The following is a 25909-nucleotide window of genomic DNA, read 5'->3' as shown; positions in this document are numbered from 1 at the left end:
CTTGACGTCACACGCGTGCCAAAGGGGGGTTGTAACCTCACCCCTGGCTACGCCACTGCAAAGTACTGTACTTGACACCGCAGCTAGAATCTGAAAGACATATTGACTATGAATATGATCACATGGTCACCCTAACTTCAAAGTTAAAAGTCAGGACGCATTCCAAAATCAAACCGAAAACAGCGGAACATGCTAGTTACATGCTATTATAAGTAGTTTTTTGCATATCTGTTCGATTTTGGAGGACAACAGTTTAAATGCTCTTATTTATTGATAGTATTTTATGTCAAATTTTCAAAATTTATAATTTCCACATTTTGGCAACATTTCCACACAAAATTTCCATATTACCACATTTTTACCACAAATTTTTCATTACCACATTTTTACCACAAGCATGATGAAAATTCCACAATTGTGGTAATTACCACAAAAGTGGAAGCGCTGGGACCAGAGGCTATGGCTACTATATATGATAAACGTTGCCATTGCAGACCTATATACAAAGGCCTTGCCAACATGCAAACCAATATAATGACTGGAGTCTGATGTAATTTTAAGTTTAAATTCTTGGCCAAATGCACTTCATATCTCTTCATTAAATAATAATAGTTTTTGAGAACCCAAATTGTGATCACAGAACCTCAAATCAAGTGATTTGAGGTTCAAGAAAAAAAGAGGCAAATACTTTCAAAAAAGAGGCAAATACTTTTCTGTTTCCTGAGCTTCAGATGCTCCTTGGATTTCCAACACTACCAAATTTTTTACCAATGTTTGTTTTGTAAAAATAGCAAAAAAGTATCCCAAAATATACACAAACACTGATATAAAAACATGTTTTTGTTAGTCAATCGTTTCATTCCCTCCTCGAATCGCTTTATATTAGACCTGATGTCATCTGGTTGTATTTATCATTCTGAATACTTTTTTTCCAATGCTCATTGAACTTAAATTTGTAACAGTAGATGTTGAGTGACATCAAAAGTGGTTTTCTGTAATTTTTGTGCATTTGCAGTTTTTGTATTATTTCATTGTTTTGGATATGGACAGCTTTGTCTGATGCAAATAAATTATTATAATAATTAACTAACTACCGTAGCCTAATGTCTCAGACTATTCAATTATACTAGTGATTCTATCTACTACTATCAAGCATAGCAGATGCGGAATGGCCTGTTTCGGTGAGTCCTATCCCTATTCGGTGATTTTTCAATTTTTTTTTTAAATTACCGGGTACCGTAGCCTAATTATCATTGCCGTTTTAGGGTTAGGGGTTAGGAGTTAGGGTTAGAGGTTAGGAACTCACCGAATCGGACTCACCGAATAGTAGCAGACCCTAGCAGATGGACCTCCAGTCAAATTCAAAGCTCGCATTTGGACATGGCCTCTATACTAAGGTCGCCATGCTGTACACATTCCTTATTTTTTATAGGCTTTAATTTTGACTTGTCTGTTGAATTTTAAAAAGAGTGCGATCAATATGACTAGTATCAGTAAAGAAGAATACCTGAAGCGATATTTGACACCAACTGAAGGAGGTGAAAAACAGAAGAAAAAGCGAAAAAAGAAATCACAGAATTTAAGGTACCGGTATGCTTTTGCTGCATTACATATCTTGTATGGTACGGTATATGGTATTTTTTTCAAAACTTATTGGTGTTTGTTTTTACAAACTTATTACAGTTGACTGAGTCTTGGCTTTTCGATATTCACCCTGCCTAAAGTAGTTGTTGAGCTGTGTTGGTCATTTGGGTGCTGAAATGTCACCCTGGGGTTTAGTAGAGGCTTCTAAATGTGGGTGTGGAAAAGTACAGACTGCAAGCCACATCATCATGGCCCAGTCTCCATGGATATATAAGCGTACCAAACAATAACTAACTGGCATGTACCCTAGTTCTGGTTGGTATTTATTGTGACAGTACTACAGAAAAACGTTAGATGATTCCCTACCAAATATGATGTATCGGCAACATTTTGTCATAAAATAATGGAGAGTCTTCCAAAACTGAGCATTTTTAATCCAAGCTTATTATTTTACTATGGCAGAGCAAGTGCTTTCAATATTTTGAATTAGTTTAAGTTGGTTATGTTTGGTCTACTGAAGCTTTCACTTTTTCAGAAAAGGAGTTGGTATGAAAATTGTTGATGATGATATAGGATTGGATGCCATTGTTTCAGATCAGATTGAGGATATTAACGACAAACTGTTGGTAAGTATGAGACATTATTATACTAGATCAATGTAAAATGGACCAATTTTTGTAGCTGGACTATTTTTAGTTTTTTTTAAATCAGCGTGATTTTGCGATTTCAGAAAATAAACAATTGATCATTGCCAAGTATAAAAAATGCAATGTTTAAGAAAAGTTTGAGCCAATTTCCTTTTGATAAACGTTTTTAGTAGCTAACTATCAATGCTAGTATTGGCCAAATTTTTCTCATCTTAAGATTTCAAAATGGGAGCAAGTCTTTTAGGTGCAGACAGTTAGGCGCTGGTCAAATAGACGCGCACACTGTGGCGTCTGGATATTTAGGTGCGGAGCACTGTGGCGCCCGGTCATTTAGGTGCTATTCCTAGCAAAGTCTGCAGATTGTATCAGCTTGCCAGAAAATTATATCATGCTTGCCAGAAAGTTATATCATGGCTTCAGTGAGTGAAGCTGCTTAAACCGGCAATGCTTTTCACACAAAATGTTATAATGAACAGAAAAATATATTGTTTTTTTATTGCGCGTGTTCGGCATTTATTTGTTGTTAGTCCAGGTTTGCGTTGGTGAAAGCTTTATCAATAAATTATTCAAGCTTCCGAACATTATTGAGTTCACTTTTAGTTAAGTCAAATAATAACTACACTAGGCCTAAACATCAGTAAAAAAAACATACCGTAGCCCAGGGCTTTACAAACTTTTTTGCTTGCGACCCCTTTTAATCTCTTAAATTTTTCCGCGACCCTTTACGGTTAAAATGATAAACAGTGCGAAATATAGCCTACTTTTGTGATATTGATGGAAAGGTTTTCAAATAACAGTACTCAATGACTGCTTACTGGAAACAAAACGAAGAACCAAACACAATTATTCAGATGGATGCGGCAGTTTTTTTGCTACAAAGCAAGTCCAGCCGTGGCTCAGTTGGCTAATGCTGGTCCCAAGGCGGTTTCAACGTTGCTTAGTTTTGATGATGTTAGTTCATCGACGTTAAAAACGCTGACTCGCACAAATAGTCGTCGTAGGCTCCAGCTCGTGTCCGAGCATTGGTTTTGTTTTCAAGTCGTATCCCGGACAACAAAATCCATCAATTCTACATCGATTCAACGTCTGCAGATGTTAAATCAATGCAAAACGACGGATTTTGCTGTCTGGGATGTGGCTTTGGAGGCCTAGTCTACAGTGGAAAAGACGTGGGAAAAGGTCTCATTGTATGGAGAGTTGGGAACATGGTTGTATTTTTAGCCTTATAACATATAATATAGCATTTTATGTGAAAATCATTGCCGGTTTAAGCAGCTTCACTCACGGAAGCCATGACATATTTTTGCGTTCAATATAACATTTTGTGAGAAAAGCATTGCCGGTTTAAGCAGCTTCACCCATATATTTTTGTTTAATACTATAACATTTTGTGTGAAAAGCATTGCCGGTTTAAGCAGCTTCACTCATATATTTTTCTGTTTAATATAACATTTTGTGTGAAAAAGCATTGTCGGTTTAAGCAGCTTCACTCACTGAAGCCATGACCAACAACGCACACGCATTAACAAAACAATATATCTTTCTGTTCAATATAACATTTTATGTGAAAATCATTGCCGGTTTAAGCAGCTTCACTCACTGAAGCCATGACATATTTTTGTGTTCAATATAACATTTTGTGTGAAAATGCATTGCCGGTTTAAGCAGCTTCACTCACTGAAGCCATGACCAACAACGCATTAACAAAACAACATATTTTTTTATTCAATATAATATTTTGTGTGAAAAGCATTGCCCTCCTGCCAAGCTGATACAATCTGCAGACTTTACTAGGAATAGCACCTAAATGACCGGGCGCCACAGGCTCTGCACCTAAATATCCAGACGCCACAGTGTGCGCGCCTATTTGACCAGCGCCCAACTGTCTGCGCCTAAAAGACGTGGACCCTTCAAAATTGACTGATGTCACTTATATCAATACACTATGTCTGAAGCAAACCATTATCATTCCACAAGTTATTCTTCATTTTTAAAACTACAGCTACCGCAAAATGACTTGAGACCTCGATCATTTTCACACGTTTTTAATTGCAATAAGTATTAAACCATTGTGTATTGCATAAAAGGCAATTGTTTCACTCAAATCAATTATGATGTATAATACGTACACAATGGGCTATTAGCAAGACAATGTTACTGTAGAATTGCTTTGGGCATTTTATTAGAATAAAGTAGTGATGAGAATTCAGAGGAAGTTCAGCACCGCCTCCAAAAGGACTGGGATCTTCCGAGCCGTAAAGCTGTCAAAAAGCCTCTTATCAATGAGCGGATGAAAAAACAACGGCTAGCATTTGCCAAGAAATATGCCCATTGGACCACGGAGCAATGGAGAAAAGTAATGTTCTCTGATGAGAACAACTTCCAGGTCTTTAAGATGGGGTCTACTACGGTTCGGCGTCCAAGGTCATCTGATCGTTTTGATCCTCGATATACGGTTCCGACTGTTAACACCCACAGTCAGTCATGGTGTGGGGAAGTTTTTCTGGAGAGAAGGGAAGGGGAGGCCTGCACTTTCTTCCAAAAAACACAAAAATGAACGCTGATCTCTATATGCAAGTTTTGGAGGAGCATATGCTCAATTTCTTCCACATTCATGGCTCCGAGGTATTCATGCATGATAGTGCACCCTGCCACAAATCTAAAAAAGTAACAACTTCCTTGAACACCAACAAATAAATGTTCTTGAATGGCCTGGCAACAGCCCGGATTTAAATCCCATCGAAAATTGCTGGCACAAAATGAAGAGAACAATGGCCGAAAAAAAAAACTCCTAACCTGGATACTCTTAAAGAAGAGCTGAAAAAAGTGTGGTGTCTGGAAATGACACCGGATTATTTTAGAAATTTAAGCGACTCTTTGCCCAAACGCTTGCAAATGGTTATCAAAAACAAGGGCAATATGACAAAATATTAACAAAAGTGACTATTTTTAATAAAAGCGTTATTACAAATAAACCTGTGTTTTTCTTAAAAATAAGGTAGGTCTCAAGTCATTTTGCGGTAGCTGTACCTTAATCTACCTTGAAGAAGAGATGTTTGTCACCCAACTTGAGAGCCACTGCGGTAAGTTTTTCGTATAGTTCCACCATTTTACTTACACATTTTTACAGGTACTCCTTTCATTCACCAAGCGTTTTGTATACTTTTTACTGCTTTTGTTTATTTTAATTTCAATATTTTTTATAATTTTAGCTTTTAATATATTTCTGTTATCTTTGCAAGACTTTAGATGAAAAGCCACAGATTGAAACGATAGATGATAGAACTGAAGAAGAGAAAGAACTGGATAAATATCGGCGGAGTAAAATGTGGAAGAATTTAGATACAGTAACTTCAACTACACCGAAAAGTAAAACACGACATGATTCTGATAGCGATTTAGATTTGCAAAGAAGACCTAATGCCGGCTCAAATCGTAAATCCACTCAATATTCGGACAACAGTGGAAGTGATCTTGACCTACCCCGACCAAAATCTAACCACATTCGACATGACAGCGATTCTGATATTGATATCCCCCGAAAGAACTTAAAACCCAAATCTTCTACTCACAGGACAACAATGACCTATGATAACAATTTAGATTTAAACATACCAAGAAAAAAATCACAAAAAAAAGTATCGCACAAAAAAGGAAGATATGACAGCGACTCAGATTTAGAAATTGCAAGAAAAAAAGAAAAAACTTCCAGTTCTGATCGAAAAAAATCTTCATCTGTCAATGCAAGACATGATTCAGATTCTGATCTTGATGTTCAAAGAAAATCACAAAACGCTTCTGCTGATTCTCCAAAAGTAAAGGTACCATATTGTTAAAACGTTGAAAGCGTGTGAATATGTTTGCTTAGAATTGGATCAAGCATGTTCTCTTATATTTTTCTTTTTACGGTTCAATTGTCCGTTGAATTAGACTACGGTACAATGTAATTGTAGAAGAAACATTAACATCAATTATTAACATCCGTTGGTGGTTCCTCTTTAATGATAATTCTTAGCTTTTTTGCAAGCAGCATTAAGGTTATAACATTTTATACCTTTTCAAGTTTTACCGATTTATTATTTCTGCATATTTTTTCAGTTCCTTCTGATTATTCTAGTAAGGTGAAACGGGCTGTTAAGGTTTTTAATGAGTATATTATAGTAGCTTTGATATAGAAAAGTTTGAGTGGATAGCCACAAACTATTCATTTGTTATTCTTGATTCAGAAGCAGATGGGAAGTGGGGGAAGAAGCGGCTTGACGAGCGTTGACTTGCTTCGGTTAGAAATGAAGAAGTTAGAAAAGCAAGAATCGCATGTAAAAAAAATGGCGGAAGAATACAAAGATACCAGTAAGAAACGCAGAACTGGAAATGTAGAACTAGCCTACTCACCTTTTTCGTCTCTTTTGACTGTTCATTGACTATTTTTTGTGGGAAACTCTCATGCGCTAATGAATGCTTTTACCGAGTTAGAAATTTCGAAGAATTTGAGTGAAGATACAATATAAATTTGCTGAAAACATAGTTCCTCGCTTTGTGTAATGTTGGTTGTCTTCATCAGCATAAAATTAACGATAAGAATTCATCTCAACTGAATATTTTTTTTAATTCCTTGCAAGTTATCTTTCGCTTTCGAGGTAAATTGTATTGCCTTTCATGACGAATAAATTGTTTCAACACAGTGGGTATTATAGTAGAGGCGTGGAGATTTTAAATCGTTTTGTTTTCACTTTGAAACGTCAAGTTTCATTGGAATTTGAACTGTTGCATTCCTAGTTTTTTTCTTTTTCAGCTACTGTGTTTCGAGAACGCGGCAGTGGTAAGAAGAGAAACTTAGACAAAGAAAAAGAGGAAAATGATGAAGAAAAGCAAAAACGTAAAATGAAAGAAGATTTATATGATAAATGGGGAAAGGGGTAAGTTGTAGTGTTTTGTCGATTTGTATCGCCCGCGTTGATGCTTAATTAATTGTTATCATATTCAATTATTCATAGGTATTTCTAAGCTCACATTGTAGAAATTTGCCTATTAGACCAATTCCATGCAGTTTGGACTCCAAGATAGGCGAAATCGGGCAACTTTCTCCAACATAATATTTTCAAGAAATATTGAGAAGGTTTTTTTGTTACACTTTTGAAAAGGCCCATTTTTCCCAATCAAATAATGTTTCAATTTCGATCACAACTTAAATTTAGTTTAAAAATATCTGGTACATTAAAGTCGGAGTCGGCCAGTTATAAACTGAGGAGTCGGAGTCGTGAATTTTTTTGCTCGGCTCCACAGCCCTGGTAAAAGCACAACATTTTACAGCTTAAAGCAACAGGAGATGAGAGCAGATTCGATTGCAGACACCCTTCATGAGTCCAATAAGACTCTGACCCGTTATGCTGATGATGAGGACCTTGAAGCCATGCGGAAGGAAGCGGTCCGTGATGGGGATCCCATGGCTGAATACATAGCCAGAAAAAAGCGAAAAGAAAAAGGAGAGACAAAAGGTAACGACTGGTTATCATAAGAATGGTGCGGGATTTGCTTTGTTTAATATTCTCAATGGTTGATTTGATTGGTTTTGTCTTGCTGCATGCACCCCTCTCAAAGCATCGATGCCTCTGGAAATTGTTTGAGTCATTGATATTTTGTCTTCACAAATTTGAGAGAGATATTAGGACTCTGATAATGTCATTCACCTTCATTTTAATTATGCTTTTCTCCGTTGTAAGTTATAAATGTCTCAATAAATTGGCTCATTTTGCATAAAGCAAGCTCGGTGGAATGGTGATTACAGTGTCCTCCTTTAATTGGTAGACGTGACTTTAAAACTTTGTGGTGTTACACCAAACACGTTTTAAATGTGGCTCTGAATCACATTCTTGCTTGACACAAAGAAAAAGAATGGATTAAGGGTAACAATGCACTAGATCTGGCTTCTATTCGCCTGCGCTGAGATTGTCCGCTTGGCGAAGCGCTGATAGCAACACTGGTCTGCGATTGATACAGCGCTATATAAAAACCTATGATTCTGCATATTTATAAATGTCAACAAAACGTTTTTAGATTCAGCATTGTTTTTACAGAATATCCCAAATACAGAGGTCCTGCCCCTGCACCAAATCGCTACAAGATTCAGCCTGGCTATCGTTGGGACGGCGTGGATAGGTCCAATGGATTCGAAAAAAAATATTTTGAAAATCTGTCCAACACCCAAGCGGTCAAAGACGAGTATTACAAGTGGAGCACATCAGACATGTGATGGTGACGCATCATTCGGCAAATCGTGTCTGTTAACAGGATATGTTGGCTCACGGGAAGGTCAAGCAGTTGGCTCATGAGAAGTACAGCTATGTTCTGTTGACGCCTGGTGCCGCTCGGTGATGAACAAAACGAGACTGCGTGGTATAGTGGTCAACTGATTAGATTTATCAGACGTGACGTAACAACTCACCATTGTGGGCTTAGTTGTTTATTGCAGCTCTCCATCGGCAATAATTTCAGTGTGACACGTGGAAAAACCAGATAGTTCACAGTTCCCGTAAGCTATAATTGCAAGGTCGTTATGTGATCTTTGGCACTTCGTGGCCTTAGATTATTTGTCGGATAGAGCTCAAATTGCCGACGAAACTAATAATCTTGTATCGTCCCAAAAATATAACCGATGAACAATCTTTTCTTGCCACTTGTCCCTCTGTATCTCGTTAATTTTAGTTGGATTGGTATTTATATGATTTAACCGCATTAAGGTATAGCCATTAGCCAACCGCAAGCCATCAAAGAAATAAGCAACGACAGTGGGCTACCTGAAGACAGTAATTTTGGTGTTTCGAGTTTGAATCAAGCCTAGCTTGTTGGCATACTGCAAAGCGAAAGCTCCATTTCCATAAAGACTTAAATCTTGATATTTCATTAACTTTAATATGTGGCCATGGTTTGCACTGGAAGTAAACGACAAAACGAAAACCTATTTTGTGGTGAAGTAGCCTAATTCGTAAGCATGAAAACCAGTTGCAAAAGACTTTCGTCTTACACGTTATTTCTGCTTTGAATTAGAAGAATAAAAACAAATGTTCATCTCGGAAACTTGATTGTTACTTCCGTTTTGGCTACCTGGTCGTTTTTTGAAGACTTAGGTTTTAAAGCAAAACCGTCCAATGTTGAACAATATTTAGCACTTTTTTCATTTTTGTGATGCTTGATGGTTTTTTGTGTGCTAAGGGAACGTTCAAATATTACGTAACGCTTTTTTTCCGAATTTTTGACCCCCCCTCCCCCATGTAACGCCAACGTAACGCATTTTTCAATCCCCCCCTCCCCCATGTAACGCTTTTTCACTACGAATTTAGCACAAAAAACTACCATTCCGTACTCGAAAGCGTTACGTAACGTTTTGCTTGAACCCCCTCCCCCCCGATGTGACGCTAACGTAACGCTTTGCATAACCCCCCCCCTCCCCCTCGAAGGCGTTACGTAATATTTGAACGTTCCCTAATAGCATTGATCTGTTTGCATTTTTTAACTTGGCACCGCAACATATGCAGTAGCAGACACCGATTTCATTGTCACGTTGTTTTAACCAATCTTTAAATTCATCGTCTTTCACCCACTGGTCTTTAAAACTCTGAACATACCATCTTTTAGGTTTCTTTCTTGGTGGGGTATCACCTTCGGCTTCAGACATCATAAATATTTATACGTATATCAAATATCAATATAATTAATCAGCAGGCAAATCACTGTTCACTTATCTAAAACAATCAGTCCTATTACTATACTGCAAAAACAAAACTAGCGATTGAACCAAAACTAGTGGTACTCACTCAGTAGACTAGCCTGGTAAAACTGCAATTGAACTTGACTGAAAGTCATCAGGCTACCGTACTCAAACTGGAAAGTGAATGCTTTATTTGTGATCAGAAGGGGCCACTAGCCAATAGCTTTCCAAATTAGAGTTTTTTGTATTTTGGAGCGAAATAATTATTTAGAATAGTTAATTCAGCTCGTGATTCCTATAATTTTATGCAAAAACAATAAATATTTAAGAAAATTTAAAAATGCAGAAAAAAAAACCCAGATTTGGGTTTAAAAACCCAGGAATGGGAGCCCTGATTACAAGTATTTTTTTCGCGTTGATAAGAATTGCACGGCTTCCACATTACAATAAAATATTGTTCCGGATTGTAAAAAATTAATGTTTTCACATTTAAAATGCTTAGCAGCGTCGACGGCAGCTTTTCTTCAGCTACAAGTCACTTTGGTTTTCGGTAACATGGTGTCGATAAAAACGATAATAGGTCACAATAAATGCAACAACAATGAAGAGTTAATAAAATTATTGACGAAATGATGCGCAAGTCCAGTTTCAAGACCACCCAACTAGCACAAGGCGACGTTTTTATGTTTCAACGTCTAACGACATCGAATCGACGTAAAAACATCAACATTTGCTAGCTGGACACTGGTTTGATTACAGTCAAGGATCGAGTAAGTTTTTCTACCTCTGCATTGCAACAAAATGATGCCAAAGTGGCCGCACAGCCAACGATGGAGTAGCTTGTTGGAGTGGGTATTCTTTGTGATTCCTTTGGGAATGGATTTTTTCCTAAACTGAGGGTAAAATTGCTACAAATTTAAGTGCGGTCGTTTTTGGTAGATTTTTGACGCCAGTGATCAGGAAAAAATGCTGACTGCAACTTTAATTCTTGGCCGTCTTTGTCAGTCTGAAGTTACAGCTTCAGATGACCACCCTCGGAAAGCTTAGGCTACTTTTTGTCATATCTGTTTTATCGATGAGTGCCACTTTCAATCTCAGGTAAGTGATTTTTGGCACATCAGGTGCAGCGGGATTCTGTCACTCTTTCAAGGCACGTTTGGCACTTCAGTTTGCAGCACCATTCAAAAGTGCAGTTGCAGGCATTTTTTTTCACAACTTGCCCAGTGTGGTATCTACGATCACAGCACAATACACCGCAACCGTCACTGCCACGACTTGTAGAATTACACAGTCGACCTTGCGTCCCATACGAACCGTACTTTAAATTTGGATTGCAGAAGTTGGTTTTGCTTGTGTGCGCATAGACGAGGTCGTTCGCTGTAGGATTTTTATGGTTTTTCACTTTGGCCCGCAACTTGTTTTTCCGCTTGCTCGATTTCACCAAAACAGCCCCATCATAGTTGTCTTTTATAATACGGCTAACCATTCTTAGTTGTGGCATTGTTTTCCAACAAACTACCTGAGTGCACGCTCCAGACAGACCGTGGCATTTGCAGACAATCTTATCGTTGACACGAACTGCCTGAAAAATGAAATCAAAAGTTTTCATTAAAGGATTTGTGGCACACCACGCACTTCTTTATTGTAAAATTGCAACACAAGCCTACTATATCGGTTACAATACTAATATATCGGTTACAATACTAATAATCGGTTACAATACTAATAGCCTACAGTATCGGTTCAACCATGACAAGACCAATCAAGTAATTTCACACTCCCAACAGAGAGGGAAATAACTTTATTTGCCAACCAGATTCTATAATTTGCCAACCAGATTCTATAAACAAATCGATCATGCAGCCAAAAACACTTCCACACGGTGTTTCCCACGCCAACAGCTCGCATGCAAGAATGTCAAAAACTTGAAAATTGTTGCAAAGTAGCAGAAAATTTATGCTTTATTAAATTTGTTAATCGGATAATTTTCTAAAAGATTTTTAGAACCACTTAACGCAGTTCTTATCTACCCGTAACCTGGATGAAACCAACAAATCAAAACACAATTATTTAAAATGGGACGTCAAAAATTCATTTTTTTGGGGGCGTTTGACTGAGCTGAAGGCGAAAAGCTGGAGTTGGTATGTTTTGTCTTCAAAATAAAGGTTTTGTTTTTTATAGTAGTGCACCTGGTGACAGTAAACAAAGATTGGCAAAACAGGCCTATACTGAAATTAAACCACATTTTGTTTTGGAACGAGTGATTGGAACGTTGACAGCTCGGCGTTTATCTGTTAAATCTGCATATTTGAGCTGTAATTGAATACGCAAGAGGTTCACAAATCAAGCTTTTTCCCAACCCTGTAGACTATCTCTAGTGTAGCTGATGATATTCCAAAGGGTATGATACAATTTTTTTTTTATTGTTTGATAAATAGTGTCATATTCATTGCTAATTTGTAACCACAAAAAAACTTACTCTTCTTCCAGCTTCGCTATTGTAAAGCCGTAATTTGTGTTTTAATCCTTTACTTGTGGCAGATCCGTCCAAAAATGTTCTGGACACAGCGTCGCCAAATTTGATGTCATCTGAACAGCCACCCCAGTTAAATCTGTTCTAAATAGCAAAAATATACAAGTATATAAATTCACATCAGCAGTAGGTTTCAGATCTTCCATTTTTTATTCATTTTGTGTTTACTAACCGACTTTCTATGCTTTGCGCATGCGCATTCTTCAGGGAGATCCCCTCTACTGCAAGATCGAGTCACTTCGAAAGAGATACCTGCGGCCAGGATTGCATGCACGAATGCAGCTTCACGATTTGCTGAATGCAGGAAATAAAAACATGACTTTAATCGTTCGGTACAACGCTTCCACAAATTTCTTTCTATTTATAGGCTGCAATTCATTTGTTTTTTCAAATTGTATTTTTAATTGCAATACTTACATGAAATAATTTACCGTGATTGTTTATTTGAAAACTAGCAGGAAATTGGTAAATACACAACCTAAAACTGTTGGCTGCCTACACGAGTAAGAAAAGCGTCTGCCTAATTTTTGAAAATGTGTTGGTTCAACAGCCATGCATCTTGTCAAGACATAACAATCTGCTGAATGTCGGCATTATAGTTGACTTTTCAAGTTTTCAACTAACCATTCGATACATATCGCTACGTTTTGTTTCTTTTTCATAATAACTTTCATTAAATGATCTTTTCACCTCATCATATAGCCTACCATACAAGGTGATAACCATGGTTCACTTGTTGAGTGTTTGTTTTGCAAAAAGTCGTTAAAACATTCGGCTACATATGGTCAAGGAAAGATGGCAAAGATAATTTCGATCAAGTGTCAAGTGGCATATCAGGTCAAGCGTTTAAAGTGGACAAACATGCTTAAATGAAAAGAACTTGGAATTTCTAACGTTGATATTATCTGCCCGTAATCAAAAATGAAAGACCCATCTTTAAGGCAAAAAGTGTTTTCTAACCTTTGTTTGACTTTTGACGGCAGTACTTTTTTCGAGTTTTTAGACCGACAGCCTTTGTTGGTGAAGCAATGCGATCAAGGGTGTAATTCAAAGGGGTGGAGACTCCCCTTGACAAACCAAATGCAAAATTTAGTCCACCTTTTTCTTGGAATATATTAATGTAATATACGTTCAAGCAGGGCAGATGGTAAACTTTTTTTAGGCATAAACCTTATCATAATTTTGGACTTAGGCTACCTTAAATACTGAGATGCCAACCAAAGTTCCTAACTGAGTTTCTCACTTCTTTGTCAGCTGCATGCTCGAGTGGTGAGAACGTCTACGCGACGTTCAAAAACCCGTCAGTTCGACACCACTCCACAGCACTAAGCTGTGTCTGTGCAAGACATTTAATGACATGCCAACATAATGGGAGCAGCTGGCTCTATGCCAAAATACCTCTTCGCCATTTTTATCAAATATTGTTATTACTTTCTAAAACCTTTACTGCCTGTTTCACCCTAAAAGGGGATAATCAGAAGGTCCTTATTCAAATATACACTCCTTAAAGGTCATTCAAATATACAATTCAAACACGATTTTCGTTTTTTTTCTATTATTTGTAGTGTGCTGTGTAAGACGAAACATGATTATTGATTAGCCTACTATTATAACAAAATTGTATATGACTTACTTACTGTACATAATGCTTTTGTTATAATATTTATAATATTTTATTATAATTTTTGTTATAAGTTAAAGGTTATAATATTTAATATCTTTTCAGGAATTCAAGTTTAGAGGGTTTTTTGCAGATTAAATTACAGTTGTAATATTTAATATCTTTTCAGGAAGTACAGGTTTAGAGGTTTTTTTGGCAGATTAAATTACAGTTGTAATATTTAATATCTTTTCAGAATTATCGATTCCTTACTGGTTGCATGTTTTTTCAGACCTTCTGATGATCCGTTAGGTGAAACAATTTGTAAAGGCTTCAGATAGTAATAACTATATTTGATTTAATGCTTTTGTAGATTTTTTTTGTATTGTAAATTAATACAGTAGCCTGTAGCTCTTTCATAAAGTTGAAATTAAGCTTGTGTAGGTTAGCCCTAAGCAGAATTGTAGATTAGCCCGTAACCTACGTTCCTGTACTTAGTAGGCTACACTTGTGTTACGGCCAACTTGCGGCATTGCTTTTATAACTTTTACTGATGATATGGTCTTTTGAAGCAGTAAAACACTAAATTGATTAATTATCATTTCATTATCATTATTTTCAGCCTGTGGCAAAGCAGAGCGAAGGCCATCCCGTTTAATTGCCAATCCAGTCGATCGTGTATTTTTGTGTGGGCTGCCAGCTAGGTGTTGCACATTCTTTGTCAATCTCGGCTCAACGTTCCCCAAATGAATTATAGGCTATGTCAATAAAGAGAGTATTATTTAATAATGTGAGGAGTAACACAGTGTCTGGTTAAAATTGAACTTTACGCAACCAAAAAAACGTGCCGTAGAAAACACTGGTCTTGTATTGATTTTATTGACGCGATGGGATTCTACTTCGCTGTCAATCTTGAGTTTCGCACATCTTGACAAGGGTATCAAATGATACTTGCAGAACTGATTCGTAAACGATTTGTTTTGAGCATTGAAATGCCCAGCTGTTTGCCAATTGATTTGATCGCGGATGAGGTAACATTATCTCATTTGAAAGAACATGTACGATGAGCAATGATATCATTATCTGGAATGCACTACCAATGCTGGCATGCTGCTTGCTACTTTGATTTCTTCTTATTTTAGCCTAATTTTAATAAACAAATTAAACCAGTAAGAGTAAAAGCAAGAAATTGTTAGGGTATTTTTTGCATTGTTTCATTTTGAAATGTTGTTAACAAGTCGATTTAAAGTGAATAAAGTTATGTTTTGGTTATAAAATTGAATGTGAACTAAATTATAAAATAACTCATTGAAAACCTCCTTTTTCTGTTTTTACGTCAATAGTTGCTGTATTTGTGAAGTCAAATTTTTGCGGAGCGTAATCCTACTTGCGATGACCTTTTCGAACTTTCTTAATAGCTAAACATTTCATTCAAATATAGGCTATAGCCTGGCAGTGGCGTACGCAGGGGCTCCATTGGGCCATTAATTGTCCCCCCTTCCAAAAATGTATTTATTTTACTGTTGTTGTTATTGTGTAGTGCAAACATGTTATTGTTCAAGAGTAGTTTTGGGTAGCAGGGCCGTATCAACCGCTCCTCGTATCTCCAGGGAGGAGGGGTTCACCGTTGGTTAGGGGCCCACTCATGTCAGTTTGCTAAGTATTTTTTTTAACTATTCGAGATGAAAAAATGTTGTAAATATTGCTATAGAAGCTCGATATTCAATAGCTTAAATCACACATGGCCCTATTTACAGCTTCCAAAACCCCGGTTAGTTAATTCAATCAAAAAGTACAGTGGCATGCGCAAAAACCGTGAGAATTTATATTTCACCAACAGATACCCTCGGCCACCTTAAACTTTGGTCAGATTATACTTATCGTGACTATACTACTTTAAACTACCGTATAATCAAGTTATATCGCACGCTCTCCTTTTTCAGTAAGAAATCCTACATACGCCACTGAACTGAACATACCCTCAATACGCGTGGTTCACTGGGTTGAGTAAGCTAACCACGTCGTCTACGTAAAATATTATATGCGAACTCAAGTCAAGTGGGTTATATCACATTTTCTTGTTTTTACTACAAAAGCTATCTAAATGAGTAACTAGTTGCTGCAAACTAAAAAGATATCGTCAATGCAAAGTAAGTAGGCCTATGGTATGCTAATTCTACACAATACGACTTAGGCCTACTTGTACAGTATTAGCTAATGGCGTTTTTTTTCCATTCGAAACAACATTCGAATGACCTCCCCTCTTGAGAATATCCTGCATACGCCACTGTAGCCTTGTATGGTTAAATAGTGATCACTACAACTTTGTAGCTAGCAAGTAGCAACTCACAAACCGGTGTCTGGTGGTGTTCTTACGTGTCTTCTAAGTTGGTGCATACCCTCACATGCTCTGCCAGAAAATGTAAAGTGTGTGCAGCATAATTTAAGAGCCAATTGAATAAACTGCGGCTTTTTGATGAATTTCTGTTATTTTTTGTTTTCGAAATAAAATTGATAAAGTTACCTTTTAAAGTTTTTAGGTTGGCCTATGAAAAATCGACTTAGTCATTAGCAGGTAGTAGCGTAATGCATAAAATTCGTCACAGATTAGAAACAAATATCTGCAGCCAAAGAACTTACTTAAACTAAATTTTCTTGGATACTTGTAAATCCAATGAAAATAGTTGGTACTTATAATGATAGTAAATTGAATTGTTTAATTTTCAACAGGAGTTCCTTCGATAATTGATACAAACATGTGACCCGGCCCACTTCACCCAGCCCAGCTCTCGTTAAAGCGCGTCTGTTGATGCTTGTAATTGGTTTTAAATAATTATATAATTTGCAAAGGCATCTTTGCGTAATGTTCTGAAAAAGTGGTGTTTTGAGCGGTTGTAAGAAACAACTTTAAACTTTGGTCTCAAATTGGTGTTTCAATTAACGATATGATGTTACTATATTTGGCAACAGGTTTTATTAGCTTTAAAGAGCAAAAAATGCATCCCACTCTGATTATAACAGTTTCAAAGAGAGAAAAATACAAACAGAAGTTAATTAATACAGCAACAACGACACACCCTTAACTTTAAATTTTTTTAAATGAAACAAAACATCATTATACGTCATAGTAGTGAGCATGGTGAGGTTTCAAAAATTACCTTGTTTTGTGGAATGTCTGTTTTCGATTTAAGTTACAATACTTTCGAAGCTAACCAGATTATAAATGATGGCAGTCTTTTATTTTCACTGTATTAGTCTACCCTACCCCATAGTGATGATAAAGATAAACTGCATTAATTGCGTTTTAATTGCTTAAACGTAAACTGTCAATCAAAAATCGTTCTGAAAGATGATAGCCTTTGTATTTTTGTAATCGAGTTGAGAGGCTTAGCTACTTCAAAAGCTGTTAATGATACAAGCACATAGGGCAGCCATGAATCGGAAATCAAATAGGTTTTGGTCATATTGTAACTACACTTTTTATTTACGTTGTATGACTGGTTTTATGGTAATAAATCTTTCAAACTTAAAAGGGAAAAAAATTATCTCAACTTTGAAATTTGCTCTGCTGTAGTTTGAATTTGTTTCTTCACATATCAATGTAATGAAAACGCAGCAACGTCTGTTAATCGAAATTTCACTCACGTGATTTGAGGATAGGTCTGAACGCATTATGACGTGGCGAAGCTTCGTATGTGGAGCAATTCCATCTGTTGTATCTTCATAACAAAAACAAATTTTACTTCAGCAAAGTCGTAAAATGACAAAGAAAAACAAAAAATTTTGTAGAGCATGCAGCAACTTACAAACGTTGATTTTACCACGTACCGAAACTGATGTTGGCATTCGCGAACGCCGGACTTGACACCTATGCTTATTTTATGCATAAGAGTGGGATGGTTTAAACAAAATTCATATTGCTCCCCTTTCAAAAACCGTAATGAATCACAATACACTTTGGCAACTTTAGAATCGCGACTTTGTTCTTTGCTTGGAGGAATCGTAAGCAACCTGAAAAATAAACTCATGAACTATCAACTAAAAAAAAAAAAAGTAGGTTTCCGGTTCTAAATTTTTTATGAAGCTTGTCAAATTTGATTTAAATGCAACACTTTTCACAACTTTTAATAGGTAGGCCTATTTATTGTTAAAAACTTTATTAAGTGCAGTTAATAACATTTTCCTGACCAGGGCGCAGTTCTTCGAAATTTGTTGGATATTTTCTATTTTATTGCATCGTTATAATGTTCAATAATGTTATTCAACCCAATGGCTTGTAGCCAATCATCTTTTAATTAAATAAATAAAAAAAATGACTGAGTTTGTTGATTACATCGCACGTGGTGAAACTTCATTCTTCATTGACCTGATACAATTCCTTATTGTCGGCAATTTCGTTTTTTATCGGGTAAAAGCGAAAAGTGTCATCTTACTTTTCTTCGCGGTGTGTCAGAAGCAAGCAAATAAACTTTTATGACAAACGGATAATTTCGCAATGGAGAAAGAAAAGAGAAAGTTGGAATTGCAGGACTGGCGTTAAAAGTCGTTTGGTACCGATGATTTTAAACGTCAATCAAGCAACGTCTAACATCAGCATAGCATCAGAAGGTAATCGCATGCCAGGACTAACTTTAAGTCATGAAAAATGTAGCTGAGACTATAATATGTTATACCGCCTCCGTATTTTTCAAACGCTTTGTACTTTAAATACCATATTATTTGCTTTGAGACAAAATTTATTGCAGATTCAATAGATTGGTGGTAGATTTATGTTCTTCTGACATTTAATCACTTTTCTTCGAGCAATCTACTTTTACTCATGTGGTCAAAACAAATAAAAAGAGTAATGAAAATACAGTAGACAGCAACCTATAATTTTCAACTTCAAAAGCTGAATTTAAATTTTAGAGTATTTTTTTTATAAAGGTATTATTATTAAATTAACGTCTGAGCTAAAAAGATATGCATTCAGCTTGTTTTTTCTGTAGCGCATTTGTTTCTGTTTTACTTAAAGTAATTTAAAATGCTTGTCATTAGGCATCACTCATAAATTTTTTTACCATTTTATGTAACAGACTTAACAATGGCATGTGGTCCCAGAACACTTTTAAAACTTTAATGCCATCGACGAAACATTTATGGACCTTGCAGTTATAAGGTTACAAAAGCTGCCGATAACAAATAAATAGTCTTTTATATTCTGTAAAATTGTGTCATAAAATTTTGATGTTTGATTGACGTTGGAGAGTAAATCGAGCTATTTTTAGGTTTAGCTGTTGCCCACTTGAAATTCTACAGTTCAAGCATTTCATGGACATTGCTTTCTTTAAACAATCTAAAAATTGCATTGTCTAAATTGTTCATACAGGCTATCGACTAAGGACTAACTGATACTGATAGACTACAATTAGCGAGTCTATAAATTGTTTGAAGAAAAAATTTCAAGCGGAAAAGGATTTTGCACGAATGACAACAATGTGAAAAAATTAATGACGCCAAGGACAGTTAACAGCAAGTAAACTAATTGATATGTGGCAAGGGCCGTTTAAAAGATAATTTGGGTCTGGTACCAAAGACATCCTCTGGTCTCAAATCAAGACCCTTCTGAGCAAAAAGTGTTATATTTGAAGAATACGTGGTGCTTTCTTCAAGCTCCCAGGTCCCTTGGAAGGATTACGGGCCCTAATATCATCCCCGGTCCAAAAGTAGACCCTCTGCTAACGCACTGATATGAGACACCTGAGACGCAAAAAAGGTTTTGAAACAAAATGTTTTGTTGTTGGCTTCACATTAATTTGTAACACCGTTCGGCTTCATCACAATCGAAAAAACATTCCATTCTACGGGCAACCTGTTTCGTCTCTTACACGACTATCTTATTCCCATCAAATCGAAAGTACGCAGGCTTAGGCCTATGCATTGTTTCATACTCTGTTCGATTATTATGATATGTTTGGCTTTGAATCTTTATCTTCGGACTGACAAAGCCTTTGATAGGTTATTCCTAGCAGTTTCGCACACTTACAGAGAGGCTTTGAACGACTGACGCAGGGCGGTTACTGAGATTGGCAGAGTGAAGTTTTCCGATTGTTATTGAAGTGTTGTTCCTGTCAGTGCATTATTCCATCCACTAGGCCGAATGGTGAGCAGACCTGAAATGCGTTACTCAAGCGCACACACCGAGAGCCGAACCAGCGCCGCTTGATCTTGAGTGTTTTTTGTGTCAGACTCCACTGAGCTAAAGCTAATGGAGCATTGTCCACAGACCACTCTTCTCGACGATGTGCTTCTTCCACCAAATACCTCTTGCTCTGCAATCTGCATGTGCTCGATAGATCAGGCTTTAATTTGCTCATAGCTTTATAACCGGATAAAAAATCTTTTTATAAAATTTGTGTCGTAGCCTACTCAGTAATTTATATCCAACACAACCAACAGGTCAATTACAGTAGCCTATCTTGCTAAAATAAACTCTAAACGAATTAAAATCATCAATTTGAATTCGAGGTACCTTTGAATTTCCGGGACAGTAGTTTAGCATACATTCACTTACCACCAAGTAGCGCTTGCTAGCTCAGCGCTCCAACTCCACATCGAATAAGCCAAAAATAAATTCACCAAACTTTTCTTGTACATTTTTAGTTCGTATGCACGCTTTCAGTGCTTAATTCAAGAAAAAGAATCCAGATTGATTACATTCGTTTAACACTAACTAGTTGTATCCTAAATGCAAGTTGGCCGAAATAATAAGTTGAAAATAAAATTACAAATTGGTTTTCGGGAAAAGGTAGGCAAAAGTTTTAATGCAACCTGGTTTAATCGGTAGCTTACTTTAAACTAGCCTAAAACAAATAGCCTATACTTTTAAAAGGTTGGCTATGACGTAGAAAGAACGTATCTTAAGGTTGGCTATAACGTCGAACATATTATTGGCTTAACAATGCATATTATCTTAACTGCATCTCTGTTCATTTGCCCGTGAAAAAATTAATGCAACAACACAGATAATTCCTTTTATTAAACTTCTATTCTCTTTTCGACTTAACACTTCAACACGCAGGCCTGTAAGTTAGACTATATGACAATGACACAATGGGGCATAAGGATATTTGCTAAATTTCAGAACTATGTGATTGAATACTAATTACTTTTTCAGTAAGCAACTAATTATCTTATCTTCAGCTTCCTCATTACTTTTTCTATCGGAATAGCTGGCGAGAAAATATCTCATAGATTAACAAGACGACCACGAAGCGTCCTGCCACTTTGTCAATCAAGTTATTCATCCGTGCGGCGATTTGTCCACACAATAGGCTACATTAATTTTAACTAGGATAGTATTTTCAAATCAAATTATAAGCTCACTATCTTTATAATGTCTTGCAGTATGTGTACACCTTTTCTACAGTAGGCTACACCATATACCAAGACTACTATTTTTAGAAGACATATTTAAAAAAAATATAATTTTTGAAATAACTTAATCTAATTTGTTTTAATTTCAGGTTGGATCTACCGCATTAGTGCTATCTTTAGGCTCTATAGCTATCATACGAACGCAAGCATAACTATTTTTTCTGCACTGTGTCCATGCTCTGAACTACTGTAGTTTCTTTATTTGAGTATTTTTAACTCGATGAAAAGCGTTTCTGACAAAGGTCGATTTTTACTCAACGAAGACAGTTTTTCAACTAATGCCAAAGAAGAAAAAAGGCATTGTGTGTTCTCACGGTGTCAAGCGAAACTGGCGCAGCTGTTGTTTCATGAATTACAGAACAGAACGTAGGTCACCGTTTAGGCTACGCCATGACATAATTCGCAACAAACACTTCTCGCATTTGAACTTTTTTCTACACATTTAACAGAGCAAATTCACAAAACAGAAGTTCACAGCATAACGAAGCATCCAATAAACAAAGTGCGCTTTCACGCAGTATTGTATTTCTGCATCACAAGCAATTTTGTTGGTACTTTTTCTGAATAAAACAATTGATTGACATTTTATTTGTTGCGAGTATAAACACACTTATTCAACAAATTCGGATAAAACAAACGATAACGTAGAATGTATTATGTGTGGATACTGCAACGGGTGGCTGCGAAGTGACCTGGAAGGTCTTCTAGTCGAGCAGCGACCCTCAACAAAAGAAAAAGTAACAAATTAAACATCAATGAAGCGAGGCAAAAGAATCTACAACATAAATTTACGGTATAATTGTTTGAATGAACACAAAATACATCATCTAATAAAAGTTCTACATAGTCCTGAGGCCATTATCATTGGTAAAATGATAGTAGTAAATTTTTATAAATTTTTTTTAAATGAGTTAGGTGATTTTTTTCTTGTTTCCAATGGGATTGAATTCCAAATTTCCACTCCTGTATACTTGAAACTACGTTGAAGTTTTGAAGATGAATATTGAGGAACATAAAAATTATCCTTGTCAATTGCATTTCTGATATTGCGAGAATGAACATTTTTTGCTTTTTTAAAATAATTAGAAAAAGTACATGGTAGTGAATTGTTTTCATATTTGTGCATTAATTTTGAAGTTTCGAGTTTGAACATATCTTTTATTTTAAGAACATTTAGTTGTTTGAAATATGAAGTCACGCGATCCGACCATCGACCTCCCGCGACTATTTTTATTGCTTTGTTTTGGAATGTTTGGAGTTTGTCGACATGTGTCTTAAAAGTGGAACCCCATATTGTTATTGCATATTGTAAGTTATATGAGGATGCACAAGCGAGTGATATAATTGAAGTCTTGTTTTCGGAGGAATGAAAGATTTCAATTTAGACAAGATGCCGACGGACCGAGCAAGTTTCAATTTTATATCATCAATGTGGGGTTTAAACGAAAGTTGATTGTCAATAGTTATTCCAAGATATTTAGCGTGGTCAACTATTTCTAATTTATCACCGTTGTAAAGAACATTGATTTAATCAAAATTACTGTAGTTTTTTTTTGGCGGAATGACTAATAAATTTGATTTGGAAGTATTGATACTTAACTTGTTGGCATTTGTCCAGCTATTGATTTCGACTAGATCCGAGTTGAGCTTGTTTTCTAACAGACTTAAGTTTTCATCTTTGATAATGAGACACGTGTCATCAGCAAACAATCTTGGTATTGATGATATGCTATTAGACAAATCATTTATATATAACAAGAAGAGCAGTGGGCCTAGTGTGGATCCCTGCGGAACGCCGTACTCAATAAGCTGATGAGTGGAAGAGTAATTGTTAATCTCAACATATTGTTGACGGCCATTCAAATAGGATGCGACAAGGTCGTTTGCTACTCTCCGGATGCCATAGTGGTCAAGTTTGCGCAAGAGTCGTTTATGGCAAACAGTATCGAAAGCCTTTTTTAGACCCAAGAAAGCAAGCCCTGTAAAATCGTTGGTATTCATTTGATCGTAGGAAGTGCTGATGATAGGCCCTATCGAGAGCGGCATGTGTTGTAGAGCGATTAGTACGGAATCCATATTGCGTAGGAATGAGTACAGAATTTTTATCAATAAAACAGGAAATCCGTTTAAATATTATCTTTTCAAATACTTTTGAGAAGCACGTTAACAACGAGATAGGTCGATAGTTAGATAGATCTTGTTTGTTACCAGACTTATAAACTGGTATAACTTTGGCAATTTTTAGCTTGTCCGGAAAAATTCCCTATGTGAATGAATAGTTGATCAAAGCTGTCAAAGGAGATGCGATAATGCTTGATACAAGTCGGATAAAATATGGCGATATATTATCATAACCAGACGCTTTATTAGTATCTAAAAGACGTAATTCATTGTCTACTTCAGTTTCATCCGTTGGTTCGAAATAGATGGAAGATTGGACTCGATTATTCTGGTACCTAAGATAATCATAATCATTACTGGGTTCAACATTATCGGCCAAGTGTTTTCCAATCTTATACAGAAATGATTATTGAAGTTATCAGCTATAATATTTGGCTGGGAGATCTGTGTTCCTTCTACATTAATAGTACCAACAGTGGCTTGGGATGATTTTTTATTTGGTAAAAGCGAGTTAATAGTTTGCCATGTTTTCCTGGCATCATTACGATTTGTATATAGTTTTTGTTTGAAGTAATACTTTTTTGCTAAAGATTTTACTTTTGTTAGTTTAATGGAGTACTTTTTGTAAAGGAACCTACTTATGTCATTGCCCTTTAAGAAATGAGTTTTATACATCTTTTGCTTATTTTTAATGGACACATAAATTCCTTTAGAAATCCAGGGTTTTCTATGCAATTTAGCCTTTTTACGCGAGATTTTTCTAAGGGGTGCATGGTTATCTATTGTTAGCTATTTTTCCCATTTACATAACTGTATCGTTTAGATTTGGGCAACAAAAAGATATGAAATTATCTGATCATAGTCTATTTATAAAACTGCCCAAATTGGCATGATGCAGTTGCCTCGGCATCAAAATTTACAAAGTCTTTAATTTGTTTCATAATATCCATAAATGCATCATCTTGATTTGGGCAACTACAAAATATAAATTTATATAAATTAAATCTGGTGAATACTTTTATAAAACAACTCGGGTGGAGAGGTTACAGTACTTTTTCAACCATAAACAGACATAGCTATAAGCAACGCTACAACATTTAACAAAAATGTTATACCTGTTAAATGTAATGTTAATGTTGTGGTGTTGCTAAGCTTTGTTTGGTTACTTTTATAAAACTACCCAAATTAAAATGATGCAGTTGCGCCCCAAAATAAAAAATAAAATATTTAGTTTGTTTATGCAACTGTGTCATGTTAATTTCACCAACATTTAAAATGCTACTGCTGAAATATATAATCACAAACCAATCATAATATATTCATTTATTTCAAAGCTTTTCAAACTCAAAACCTGCCATACAAGCTGGCAAAATATTTGCTTTGCAAGATCTTGTTTGAAACATGGCAGCTCCACTTATTTTCACTAATATCATGGCTTATGTTCTGTGGAGACATATCTAGTTGTTTGCATTAACTTGACCTGCTTTTTCTGGTTGCAAAAAATGTTGACAAGCTGCATGCGTATCTTCAAAGATGAATTTAGTTGTTCTATCTTGATTACTTTGGTAAGAAATTTTAGCTAGCTGGTGATCTTGTTATGTTAGTTTGTCACTGTTACCATGCACCGCATACATTATATTTGGGCAATTTCTATAAAAGCGTGCAGGTTTGGGCAAATTTACGTTCTGCCCCCCCAAAATGGTTTGGTCTCGTACAGCTATGCTCGTGGGTTTAGTTAATAAGGGATAAACTCCGTTGCTTGCAAGCATTGTAAGATAATTGTTTGCAAGGGGACATCTGTTGAAGTCAGAAATGTTTATATTAAAATCTCCGAGTATGAAGTATTTTTTCTTCGAGTTGTTTAGTTTGGACAAAGTAGCATCAAGAGCTTCAACAAAGTTAGTTTGACTAGTTCTAGGGTGGCGATAAACTGCTCCAATTATAAGGTTACATTGAGGAGAGTCTGTATCAATGCTAACCCATAGGTTTTCACAGTCGTTACTTTCAATTTGATATTCTGTTACAATGTTAAATTTATAATTATTCGAAATATAAATCAATACTCCTCCTGCCTAGAAATGAGAATTTTTAAATACAAAATCATAACCTGTTAGTGATATATTTACACATGGCTCATCTCTAATCCGTGTTTCACTTATACAGATGACGTCAGGGGCTTTCTTAAAGGATTCAAGAAATTCATGTAGTAAATCAATGTTTTTTTGTATGGATCGGATGTTAACGTGCAATACCAGTAGCGATTTTTGTCGATTATTACTGAAGGTTGGAGTATCAGGATCATA

At 36.1% G+C, this 25909-nt stretch overlaps 2 protein-coding genes across 3 annotated transcripts; one reads left to right on the top strand and one right to left on the bottom strand.

Moving 5' to 3' along the window:
- Window positions 1-1436: 1436 nt before the first annotated feature.
- On the top strand, window positions 1437-9530 carry LOC145783192 (uncharacterized). Of its 2 annotated transcripts, none has more exons than XM_082594992.1 (7): window positions 1437-1584; window positions 2120-2210; window positions 5474-6052; window positions 6458-6581; window positions 7024-7147; window positions 7542-7726; window positions 8306-9530. In XM_082594992.1, exons 1-7 carry the CDS (start codon window positions 1481-1483, stop codon window positions 8479-8481), a joined length of 1383 nt encoding a protein of 460 aa, XP_082451118.1. In that variant the 5' UTR covers window positions 1437-1480; the 3' UTR covers window positions 8482-9530. The 2 variants fall into 2 exon arrangements, with proteins under 2 accessions (XP_082451118.1, XP_082451119.1); XM_082594993.1 differs by having other exon boundaries at window positions 1455-1584; window positions 2125-2210.
- Window positions 9531-10116: 586 nt separating this feature from the next.
- On the bottom strand, window positions 10117-20705 carry LOC145782913 (protein Wnt-2-like). The gene is made up of 6 exons (XM_082594674.1): window positions 20623-20705; window positions 17898-18080; window positions 17715-17788; window positions 12642-12763; window positions 12412-12553; window positions 10117-11514 (listed from the first exon to the last, which is right to left on the bottom strand). The coding sequence occupies exons 1-6, from the start codon at window positions 20703-20705 to the stop codon at window positions 11054-11056; spliced, it is 1065 nt and encodes a 354-aa protein (XP_082450800.1). The 3' UTR covers window positions 10117-11053.
- Window positions 20706-25909: the final 5204 nt, after the last annotated feature.

The sequence above is a fragment of the Aplidium turbinatum genome, chromosome 14 (assembly GCF_918807975.1).
Source record: "Aplidium turbinatum chromosome 14, kaAplTurb1.1, whole genome shotgun sequence".
In the NCBI taxonomy this organism is placed as follows: Eukaryota; Metazoa; Chordata; class Ascidiacea; order Aplousobranchia; family Polyclinidae; genus Aplidium; species Aplidium turbinatum.
Note: the sequence above shows the minus strand (reverse complement) of the source record. Positions and strands in the feature narration are given on the sequence as shown.

Coding starts and splice junctions, on each gene's coding strand:
- LOC145783192 (XM_082594992.1), top strand. CDS start 1,481: ATGACTAGTATCAGTAAAGAAGAATACCTGAAGCGATATTTGACACCA. Junction 2,211..5,473: donor ATATTAACGACAAACTGTTG/GTAAGTATGAGA, acceptor TATCTTTGCAAG/ACTTTAGATGAAAAGCCACA. Junction 6,053..6,457: donor CTGATTCTCCAAAAGTAAAG/GTACCATATTGT, acceptor TTCTTGATTCAG/AAGCAGATGGGAAGTGGGGG.
- LOC145782913 (XM_082594674.1), bottom strand. CDS start 20,705: ATGTACAAGAAAAGTTTGGTGAATTTATTTTTGGCTTATTCGATGTGG. Junction 17,789..17,897: donor GAATGCCAACATCAGTTTCG/GTACGTGGTAAA, acceptor TTTGTTATGAAG/ATACAACAGATGGAATTGCT. Junction 12,764..17,714: donor CAGACCTATCCTCAAATCAC/GTGAGTGAAATT, acceptor TCCTGCATTCAG/CAAATCGTGAAGCTGCATTC.